This window comes from Oryx dammah, unplaced genomic scaffold (genome assembly GCF_014754425.2).
Source record: "Oryx dammah isolate SB20612 unplaced genomic scaffold, SCBI_Odam_1.1 HiC_scaffold_17, whole genome shotgun sequence".
Classification (NCBI taxonomy): domain Eukaryota; kingdom Metazoa; phylum Chordata; class Mammalia; order Artiodactyla; family Bovidae; genus Oryx; species Oryx dammah.
This window is the reverse complement of record NW_024070201.1, coordinates 21,325,000-21,337,335: the sequence shown is the minus strand read 5'-3', so window position 1 is coordinate 21,337,335 and position 12,336 is coordinate 21,325,000. Positions and strand designations below refer to the sequence as shown.

At 41.3% G+C, this 12,336-nt stretch overlaps 1 protein-coding gene across 1 annotated transcript in view; it reads left to right on the top strand.

Annotated features, from left to right (window-relative positions):
* The window catches only part of ALG9 (ALG9 alpha-1,2-mannosyltransferase), a 117,661-nt gene that overhangs the window by 82,421 nt on the left and 22,904 nt on the right, over positions 1-12,336 (top strand). Inside the window, exon 14 of the mRNA XM_040257952.1 lies at positions 3,161-3,291. Coding sequence (XP_040113886.1) covers positions 3,161-3,291 — 131 coding nt within the window. The remainder of the gene's footprint in view (positions 1-3,160; positions 3,292-12,336) is intronic.

The following is a 12,336-nucleotide window of genomic DNA, read 5'->3' as shown; positions in this document are numbered from 1 at the left end:
CTCCTGGACGAGAGCATGGCAACCCACTCTAGTATCTTGCCTGGAAGATCCCCATGGACAGAGGAGCCTGGTGGGCTACGGTCCCATGGGGTCACAAAGAGTCAGGCACAGCTGAAACAACTAAACACACACATGGCTCTACTATAAACTCTTGTGATTTTGGTGAGGATTGTATATCTTTTTAGGGTGAGAACTTATTTGTTTATTTGTTATTTATTTCTATATCATTAGCACTAACTTATTAAGCCTAGTATATTGTAGGGACTTAATATAGATCTTGAAAAAAAGGAAGTTACATAATTTGTCTCTGAGTCTTGGATTCCTCATTTATAAAATAGGAATTAATAATTCTTCTATAGGCCTTTATATAATGATTTCAAAAATGATATGTGTAACATACTTGCATGTAAAAAAACACTAAAAATTAGTACTTTACTTCCCTTGAGATTTACTTCCTTTAACTGACTACATTAGTAATTAAGAGGGTTCTGGGACTGATTTCTAATGTTGGGGGTGGGGGGTTCCCCACAGTAACAACAATTCTCAGACAACATCTGGGCTTCCTGCAACTCAATGCAACTCTTGTGCTGTCCACCCAGAGACACATCAGACTCCACAGACTGAGGGCTGAGTCCTACAAGACTCAGCCACCTCTCCTGCCACATCAGATGCCAATCTCAAGCCCAGGCTGGTACCTGTTTCTGACTGGCTGGTGACAGACTGGGGCCATGACCCCCTTCTTGGACTTCAGCTGCTGGTTGTAAGTCCAGGTGGTTCCTTGTAATTCTGATTGACTGGGTGTAAAGCAGAGTCTCCCACGACCCTCTCCTTGGGTTTGATTAATTTGCTAGAGTATCACACACAGAGAAACATTTTACTTACTAGAGAACTGGTTTACTATAAAAGGATATAATTCGGGAACAGCCAGATGGAAGAGATGAATAGGGCAAGATATTAGGGAAGAGTTTGGGTCTTCATGCTCTTTCCACGTTCAGCACCCTTCCCGAATCTCCAAGCGTTCACCAACCTGGAAGTTTTCTAAACCTGGGCTTTCAGGGTTTTATGGAGGTGTCCTGACACAGGAAAGATGAATTAAATCACTGGCTGTCTCCAGCCCTTTACCCCTCCTCTGGTGATTGGAAAGACAAACATTCTATTCACATGGTTAGTTCATCTGGTGACTAGCACCCCTGCCATCTCTAGGGGATTTCCAAAAGTCACCCCATTAACCTAGGCTCAGTTGTGGTACATAGGGGCTAGCTATGAATAACAAGACATTCCACTCACCATTATTGCTTTGACGAGATATCAGGAACTGAAGATAAGAGGCCAAACATTTTAACAAAAAATGCTCCCATTGCTCTTATTGCCTAGGAAATTACCAGGGTTTGGGGAGCTGTCAGTCAGAAACCTTGGAAAAAGACCCCCCCCCCCCCGAGAATATTTACTATAAATCATGTCACAGTGATGTTCTCCATCTTTGGGCTTTTATTTAACATCATAGAAACTTGTGCATTATATTTTTTTGAACTGTGGTTGATATACAATATTGTACTATTTTTGGGTATACTGGCTTCCCTGGTGACTCAGCTGATAAAGAATCTGTCTGCAGTGAGGGAGACCTGGATTTGATCCCTGGGTTGGGAAGATTCCCTGGAGAAGGGACTGGCTACCCACTCCAGTATTCTGGCCTGGAGCATTCTATGGACTGTATAGTCCATGGGGCCGCAAAGAGTCAGACATGACTGAGCGACTTCCACTTTGGGTATACAACAGGTGATTCACACACAGACATACACACACATTCTTTTCAGAATCTTTCACATTATAGGTTATTATAAGATATTGCATATAGTTCCCTATGCTATGCAATAAATCCTTGTTGTTTATCTTATATATAGTAGTGTGTACCTGTTAATCACATACTCCTAATTTATCCCTCTGCCACCCTTCTTCCTTTATAAACCATACATTTGTTTTCTATGTCTGTGAGCCTATTTCTGGTTTGTAAATAAGTTCATTAGTATTTTTTAGATTCCACCTGTAAATGATATCATATAATGTTCATCTTTCTCTGACTTACTTCACTTATGATAATCTCTGGGTCCATTCATATTGCTGCAAATGGCACTATTTCATTCTTATTTATGGCTGAATGATATACAACATCTTCTTTATCTCTTTATCTGTTGATGAACACTTAGGTGCTTCCATGTTTGGGCTATTTTAAATAGTGTTGCTATGAACATTGGTGTGTGTGTATTGAATTTTTTTAAGTCTACATTTTTTAAGTTATTATCATTAAAAAGGCTTAAAAACTTCTCCCCTGGCTTTGAGATGAGAGGAAGAATAGTTTGAGATGAACCATTTAACTACAGAAGTATCCTACAGATTTTGTAGCATGTTCAGTTGGATTAATCAATTTTGTGAGAAGCACAGTACCAACAGGGTTTTAAATTAAATGCATTAATAATTTCTTATGAGTACGAGTGAACCTCTGATGTATCCGTATTGTGAGCAACTGGAAGACTAGTTTTGCCAATAGTTACTATATACATTTCATAATCTCTGCTCTTGCAGTTCTTGTATCTGCTTTACTGATCTTTTGTTGCAGGGACAGTTCTTGTGTCTCTGTCAGTTCTGTTGAAGTTTGAAGGAAACAATGTGCCTGATGTCTTTGAACTACTTGTGAGGTATACGGTGACCCCGCTGGCTCTCTGTCAGCAGAGACGGGGCTTCTCACACACTAACATTTTTGTTTGATCAGGCCTCTCAAATCTCTGAAACAAAAGGTGATAGTTTGGAAGGGAGCAACAGTGAGCCACAAAAGAAAGTTTTTTGAGTAGGTTGTGGACTCTTGCTAGCTTCAGAAGGGTTTGTGAGGCTAGAGAGACTTCATGCCCAAACTGGAGTCAAAACTCCCAAAGCTTACATGTATGTTGGGCTGGGTGACTTGATGTCTCCTCCCTCCCGCAGGAGCCTAAATAATACCCTAACACCCAGCACTCTTATCTGAGCGAAGAGAGCGCTGATAACATCTGAGGGCTTTGATGTTTGTGCTTCTAAAACCCTGCCTGAATTCTTAGGGTTACAGTTTATCTTTCTTACCCTGAAAGGATCTTTGCAATTCCTGATGAGAGTTCATCTTTCTCCATTGCAGATTGACATCAGTAAATGCCATTATTTAGTGGATTTGGACACCATGAGAGAAACACCCCGGGAGCCAAAATATTCATCCAATAGAGAAGAATGGATCAACTTAGCCTACAGACCATTCCTTGATGCTTCTAGGTATGTGGCTTTAATCCTAAGAAATGTACTAGGACTAATAAGGATGAAAATTGGAATCTGGGATTGAATAACTTCCAGTCCTGGGCTAACTCTAGTATCCATTTTATTTTATCTGTGTCCAGTTCCCTGAGAAATCTAAAAGAGTGCTCTCCTTTTCTAGGCATCAGAATGCAAAGTATATTCTGGTATCATCCAAGTAAAAGAATCGATAAACAGATAGATCCACTGAAGAAAACACAAAATGTTTGACATTGAGTATTTTTGACAATAAACTTCAGCTTTCTTAACCAGAGTTTTCTAATACTGTTAGGAAGATTGACTATGTTCTTTGTGGAGCTAGAAATTCATATCAATTATTTTTGGGCTCAAAGCTCAGTCAGAGATGAGGCCAGGCCTTACTACATCTTAAGTAAAGAAACCAAATAGACTAGATCTTGACTAGCTCTTCAGAAAGGCCTCAGAATTCATGATAAGAGGGGAGTCTGGATGTTCAGGTAAAGCAGTAATAAATGGGAGAGAATTAGAAGGTATAGGTTGTCTGTGGGCCCAGGTCCAAGTAGATAGACAGTTGAAGTTCAACGAGATTAAAGCTGAAGGAGGTCCAAGGAGGTCTCATAGGCAAAGCCAAGGATCCAAGAGGTCAAGTAAAAACCAAAAGGTGAAGGACTAGGTCTTGAGAGGCAGATTTGGGACTCAGAAACAGGGAAGAAAATATTTTCAGGAAGAGAGAATGATCAGAACCTACTGATAAATAAGGTGAAGAATAACAACTGTCCATTGGATTTGACAGTTGATAAAAGCAATTTTGGTGGAGTGGTGGGGGCATAGAATTTAAGAGATTAGAGGGATTGAAGCAAAAATGGCAGGGAGAAATGCAGCAAGATGGTAGAGTAGAGGGACGTATGCTCAGCCCTTCTTATGAAAACACCAAAGTCATAACTAACTGCTAAACAGTCACTGACAAAAAGAATTGCTGAAACCTACTAAAAAAGATACCCTACAACCAAAGACAAGAAGAAGCCACAACGAGATGGCAGGAGGGGCACAATCACAATAAACTCAAATCCCATAGACACCAGGTGGGCGACCGACAAACTGGAAAATAATTATACCATAGAGTTCTCCCACAGAAGTGAACTTTCTGAGCCCCACATTGGACTGCCCAGCCCAGGCGTCTAGCAGCAGGAGAAGGAGCCCCCAGAGAATCTGACTTTGGAGACCAGTGGTATTTGAGCACAGGAATTCCACAGGACTGGAGAAAACAGAAACTCCCCTCTTGGAGGGCATAAACGGGGTGTTATGGGCATCCAGTTCCAGGGAAAAATGCAGGGACCTCATAAGAGACTGGGCCAGACTTACCTGCTAGTGTTGGAGGGTCTCCTGTGGAGGCAGGGGACAGCTATGGCTCACTGGAGGGACAGGGACACTGGTGGCATGGGTCTGACAAATGCTCGTTGGCATGAGCCCTCTAGGAGGCTGCCATTTTCTAACTAAGACCTGCCCCCACCCAACAGCCTGTAGGCTCCAGTGCTGGGACTCTTCAGGCCAGACAACCAACAGGGTAGGAACACAGCCCCATCCATCAGCAGACAGTCTACTTAAAGTCATCGTGAACAAACAGCTGCCTGATAATAAACACACCCGCAGATATGGCCCTTCCCACCAGAGGGACAAGCCCCAGCTCCACCCACCAGTAGGCGGGTACCAGTCCTCCCAACTAGGAAACCTGCACAAGCCTCTTAAGACAGTCTCATCCACCAGAAGACAGACAGCAGGAGCTAGAAGAACTACAACCCTGCAGCCTGTGGAACGGAAATCACAGAAAATTAGACAAAGTGAGATGGTAGAGGGATATGTCCCAGATGAAGGAACAAGATAAAATCCAAAACAACTAAGTAAAGTGAAGATAGGCAATCTGCCTGAAAAAGAATTTAAGAATAATGATAGTAAAGATGATCCAAGATCTTGGGAAAAAATTGAGAAGATACAAGAAATGTTTAACTAAGACATAGAAGAACTAAAAAACAAACAGAGATGGACAATATACTAATTGAAATAAAGAATACACTAGAAGGAATCAGTAGCAGAATAATTGAGGCAGAAGAACAGATCAGTGACCCAGAAGACAGAGTGGTAGAAATCACTGCTGTGGAATAGAATAAAGAAAAAAAAATGAAAAGAAATGACAGTTTAAGAGACCTCTGGGATGACATTAAATACACCAACATTTGCATTATAGGGATCACAGAAGAAGAAGAGAAAGAGAACATATCTAAGAAAATATTTGAAGAGATAATATAATAACTGAAAACTTTCCTAACATGGGAAAGGAAACAATTATCCAAGTCTAGAAAGTGCAGAGAGGCCTAGGCAGGATAAACCCAAGGAAGAACACACTGAGACACACAGTGATCAAATTAATAAACATTAGAGACAAAGAAAAAGTATTGAAAGCATCAAAGGAAGAGTACCAGATAATACACAGGGGAACTCCCATAAGGTTATCAGCTGATTTCTCAGCAGAAACTTTGCAGACCAGAAGGGAGTGGCAGGATATGTTTAAAGTGATGAAAAGGAAGAACCAACAACCGAGAATACTCTACCCAGACAGGCTGTCAGATTTGATGGTGAAATCAAAAACTTTACAGACAAGCAAAAACTCAGAATTCATCACCACCAAAACAGCTTTGCAACAAATTCTAAAGGAACTTCTCTGGGAATAAAAAGACCACAACTAGAAACAAGAAAATTACAAATGGAAAAGCTCACCAGTAAAGGCAAACATACAGTAAAGGTAAGAAATCACCTGCACACAAATATGATATCAAACTATGAGAAGAGGAGAACACAAATGCAGGATACTGGAAATGCATTTGGTATTCAAAGATGAGCAAGTTAAAACAGTATTGCTTTTATATAGATTGCTCTATCAAAGCCTTCTGGTAACTGCAAACTGAAAAGCTACAGTAGATACACACACACACACACACACAAACAAAGGAATCAAAACACAACACTAAAAGTCAGTCATCAAATCAAAGTGAAGGGAACAAAAGAAAGGAAGAAAAAAGACCTACAAAAACAAATCCAAAACAGGTAACAAAGTGGCAGTAAGAACATAGATATTGATAATTACCTCAACAGCTACCCCACACCCAAGCTCAGGGGCAGCGGCTGAGAGGAGCTACCCCACATCCAAGGTGAGGAGCAGTGGCTGCGCTTTGCGGGAGCAGCCGTAAAGAGATACCCCTCGTCCAAGGTAAGAGACACCCAAGTAAGATGGTAGGCACTGAGAGAGGGCATCAGAGGGCAGACAGACTGAAACCACAATCACAGACAACTAGCCAATCTAATCATATGAAGAGCTGACTCATTTGAAAAGACCCTGATGTTGGGGAAGATTGAAGGCAGGAGGAGAAGGGAACAACAGAGGATAAGATGGTTTAATGGCATCACCTACTCAATGGACATGAGTTTGGGTAATTTCTGGGAGTTGGTGATGGACACGGAGGCCTGATGTGCCATGGTTCATGGGGTTTCAAAGAGTTGGACACGACTGAGCGACTGAACTGAACAGAAACAGATTAAAGGCTCCAACCAAAAGACATAGACTGGCTGAATGGATGACAAAAACAAGGCCACATATATGCTGTCTACAAGACACCCACTTCAGATCTAGGGACACATACAGAACTGAAAGTGAGGGGATGGAAAAATGCATTCCATTCAAATGGAAACCAGCCCAAGGTAAGAGAAACCCAAGTAAGATGGTAGGTGTTGCAAGAGGGCATCAGAGGGCAGACACACTGAAACCATACTCACAGAAAACTAGTCAATCTAATCACACTAGGACCACAGCCTTGTCTAACTCAGTGAAACCAAGCCATGCCTGCGGGGCAACCCAAAACAGGCGGGTCATGGTGGAGAGGTCTGACAGAATGTGGTCCACTGGAGAAGGGAATGGCAAGCCACTTCAGTATTCTTGCCTTGAGAACCCCACGAACAGTATGAAAAGGCAAAATGATAGGATACCAAAAGAGGAACTCCCCAGGTCATTAGGTGCCCAATATGCTACTGGAGATCAGTGGAGAAATAACTCCAGAAAGAATGAAGGGATGGAGCCAAAACAAAAACAATACCCAGTTGTGGATGTGACTGGTGATAGAAGCAAGATCCGATGCTATAAAGAGCAATATTGCATAGGAACCTGGAATGTCAGGTCCATGAATCAAGGCAAATTGGAAGTGGTCAAACAAGAGATGGCAAGGGTGAACATCGACATTCTAGGAATCAGCGAACTAAAATGGACTGGAATGGGTGAATTTAACTCAGATGACCATTATATCTACTACTGCGGGCAGGAATCCCTCAGAAGAAATGGAGTAACCATCATGGTCAACAAAAGAGTCTGAAATGCAGTACTTGGATGCAATCTCAAAAACGACAGAATGATCTCTGTTCGTCTCCAAGGCAAACCATTCAATATCACAGTTATCCAAGTCTATGCCCCAACCAGTAACGCTGAAGAAACTGAAGTTGAACGGTTTTATGAAGACCTACAAGACCTTTTAGAACTAACACCCAAAAAAGATGTCCTTTTCATTATAGGGGACTGGAATGCAAAAGTAGGAACTCAAGAAACACCTGGAGTAACAGGCAAATTTGGCCTTGGAATACGGAATGAAGCAGGGCAAAGACTAATAGAGTTTTGCCAAGAAAATGCACTGGTCATAGCAAACACCCTCTTCCAATAACACAAGAGAAGACTCTACACATGGACATCACCAGATGGTCAACACCGAAATCAGATTGATTATATTCTTTGCAGCCAAAGATGGAGAAGCTCTATACAGTCAACAAAAACAAGACCAGGAGCTGACTGTGGCTCAGATCGTGAACTCCTTATTACCAAATTCAGACTCAAATTGAAGAAAGTGGGGAAAACCGCTAGACCATTAGGTACGACTTAAATCCCTTATGATTATACAGTAGAAGTGAGAAATAGATTTAAGGGCCTAGATCTGATAGATAGAGTGCCTGATGAACTATGGACAGAGGTTCGTGACATTGTACAGGAGACAGGGATCAAGACCATCCCCATGGAAAAGAAATGCAAAAAAGAAAAATGGCTGTCTGGGGTGGCCTTACGAATAGCTGTGAAAAGAAGAGAGGCGAAAAGCAAAGGACAAAAGGAAAGATATAAGCATCTGAATGCAGAGTTCCAAAGAATAGCAAGAAGAGATAAGAAAGCCTTCTTCAGCGATCAATGCAAAGAAATAGAGGAAAACAACAGAATGGGAAAGACTAGAGATCTCTTCAAGAGAATTAGAGATACCAAGGGAACATTTCATGCAAAGATGGGCTTGATAAAGGACAGAAATGGTCTGGACCTAACAGAAGCAGAAGATATTAAGAAGAGGTGGCAAGAATACATGGAAGAACTGTACAAAAAAGATCTTCATGACCCAGATAATCATGATGATGTGATCACTAATCTAGAGCCAGACATCCTGGAATGTGAAGTCAAGTCAGCCTTAGAAAGCATCACTATGAACAAAGCTAGTGGAGGTGATAGAATTCCAGTTGAGCTGTTTCAGATCCTGAAAGATGATGCTGTGAAAGTGCTGCACTCAATATGCCAGCAAATTTGGAAAACTCAGCAGTGGCCACAGGACTGGAAAGGGTCAATTTTCATTCCAATCCCAAAGAAAGGCAATGCAAAAGAATGCTCAAACTATCGCACAATTGCACTCATCTCACATGGGAGTAAAGTAATGCTCAAAATTCTCCAAGCCAGGCTTCAGCAATACGTGAACCGTGAACTCCCTGATGTTCAAGCTGGTTGTAGAAAAGGCAGAGGAACCAGAGATCAAATTACCAACATCCGCTGGATCATGGAAAAAGCAAGCGAGTTCCAGAAAAACATCTATTTCTGCTTTACTGACTATGCCAAAGCCTTTGACTGTGTGGATCACAATAAACTGTGGAAAATTCTGAAAGAGATGGGAATAGCAGACCACCTAATCTGCCTCTTGAGAAATCTGTATGCAGGTCAGGAAGCAACAGTTAAAACTGGACATGGAACAACAGACCGGTTCCTAATAGGAAAAGGAGTACATCAAGGCTGTCTATTGTCACCCTGCTTATTTAACTTATATGCAGAGTACATCATGAGAAACACTGGACTGGAAGAAGCACAAGCTGGAATCAAGATTGCTGGGAGAAATATCAATAACCTCAGATATGCAGATGACACCACCCTTATGGCAGAAAGTGAAGAGGAGCTAAAAAGCCTCTTGATGAAAGTGACAGAGGAGAGTGAAAAAGTTGGCTTAAAGCTCAACATTCAGAAAACAAAGATCATGTCATCCGGTCCCATCCCTTCATGGGAAATAGATGGGGAAACAGTAGAAACAGTGTCAGACTTTATTTTGGGGGGCTCCAAAATCACTGCAGATGGTGACTGCAGCCATGAAATTAAAAGACGCTTACTCCTTGGAAGAAAAGTTATGACCAACCTAGATAGTATATTCAAAAGCAGAGACATTACTTTGCTGACTAAGGTCCATCTAGTCAAGGCTATGGTTTTTCCTGTGGTCATGTATGGATGTAAGAGTTGGACTGTGAAGAAGGCTGAGCGCCAAAGAATTGATGCATTTGAACTGTGGTGTTGGAGAAGACTCTTGTGAGTCCCTTGGACTGCAAGGAGATCCAACCAGTCCATTCTGAAGGAGATTAACCCTGGGATTTCTTTGGAAGGAATGATGCTAAAGCTGAAGCTCCAGTACTTTGGCCACCTCATGTGAAGAGTTGACTCATTGGAAAAGACTCTGATGCTGGGAGGGATTGGGGGCGGAAGGAGAAGGGGACGACCAAGGATGAGATGGCTGGATGGCATCACGGACTCTATGGACGTGAGTCTGAGTGAAGTCCGGGAGATGGTAATGGACAGGGAGGCCTGACATGCTGCGATTCATGGGGTCGCAAAGAGTCGGACACAAGTGATCGACTGAACTGAACTGAACTGAGCAACATCATAGCAGACAAAATAGACTTTAAAATAAAGATCTAGTACAAAAGACAAAGAAGGACCCTACATAGTGATCAAAGGATCAGTCCAAGAAGAAGCAGCTATAACATTTTTAACTATATATGCACAACATAGGAACATCTCAATTTAAAGGCAAAAATTAATACTGTTTAGGTTGGTGCAAAAGTAACTGCGATTTTTGCAGTGTTGAAATTTGCCATTTGATATTGAAATACATTATAAATACATGTGGTTAAGTTAGACATCATTTTAATGCACATTTCTTGCTTCTTTTGTTTGCTAATGACTTAGTACCTGCTGTTTATTTTATATTTATTTTAGACTGTGGGTATACTGTTAGACAAAAAGCAAATTTGGATGATTTTCTTGAGTTCAAAATGGGTCGTAAAGAAGCAGAGACAACTTGCAACATCAGCAACACATTTAGCCCAGGAACTGCTAATGAACATACAGTGCTGTGGTGGTTCAAGAACTTTTGCAAAGGAGATGAGAGCCTCGAAGATGAGGAGCTTAGTGGCTGGCCTTCACCAATCAGAAGTTGATAGTGACAGTTGACAGCCATTATTGAAGCTAATGCTCTTACAACTACATGAGAAGTTGCCGAGGAACTCAGTGTCAACCATTCTATGGTCGTTCGGCATTTGAAGCAAATTGAAAAGGGTGAAAAAGCTTGATAAGTGGATTCCTCATGAACTGACTAGAAATCCAAAAAAAATCATTGTTGTGAAGTGTCATCTTCTTTTATTCTGTGCAACAACTGCAAATCATTTCTCGATTGAATTGTGACATGTGACAAAAAGTCGATCGTATATGACAACTGGTGATGACCAGCTCAGTGGCTGGACTGAGAAGAAGCTCCCAAGCACTTCCCCAAGACAGACTTGCACCAAAAAAGGGCATGGTCACTGTTTGGGGGTCTGCTTTCTGTCTGATCCACTACAGCTTTCTGAATCCCAAGAAAGCCATTACATCTGAGAAGTATGCTCAGCAGATCAATGAGATACACCAAAAACTGCAACATCTTCAGCCTCCAGTTGTCAATAGAAAGGGCCAGTTCTTCTCCATGACAGTGCCTGACCACAGGTCACACAACCAACACTTCAAAAATGGAATGAATTGCGCTTCAAAGTTTTGCTTCATCCCCCATATTCACCTGACCTCTCACCAACTGGCTACCACTTGTTCAAGCATCTTGACAACTTTTTGCAGGGAAAATGCTTCTGCAGGCAACAGGATGCAGAAAATGTTTTCTAAGAGTTTGTTAAATCCTGACGAACAGATTTTTATGCTACAGGAATAAGCAAACATTTCTCATTGGCAGAAATGTGTTGATTGTAATGGTTCCTATTTTGATTAATAAGTGTGTGTTTGAGCCTATTTAAAATTCACAATCCAAAACCATGATTACGTTTGCACCAACCTAATAGCAACTATAAAAGGAGAAATCAACAGTAACACAATAATAGTGGGGGACTTTTAACACCCACTTTCATTAATGGACCAGATGGACTTACTTGATATTTATAGAACATTCCATCCAAAAGCAGCTGAATACGCATTCTTCTCAAGTGCCCACAGAATATTCTCCAGGGTTGATCACATTCTGGGCCATAAAACGAGCCTCAGCAAATTCAGGAAAATTGAAATCATGTCAGTCATCTTTTCCAACCACAACGCTGTGAAATTAGAAATCAATTACAAGAAAAAAAACTGTTAAAAACATAAGCACGTGAAGGCTAAACAATATGCTAATAAACAACTGATGAGTCACTGGAGAAATCAAAGAGGAAATCAGAAAATACCTAGAGACAAATGACCACAAAAACATAATGACCCAATACCCATGGGATGCAGCAAAAGCAGTTCTCAGAGGGAAGTTTATAGCGATACAATCTTGCCTTGGGAAACAAGAACCTCAAACAACCTAACCTTACATCTAAAGCAACTAGAGAAAGAACAAAGCCCAAAGTTACTAGAAGGAAAGAAATCATAAA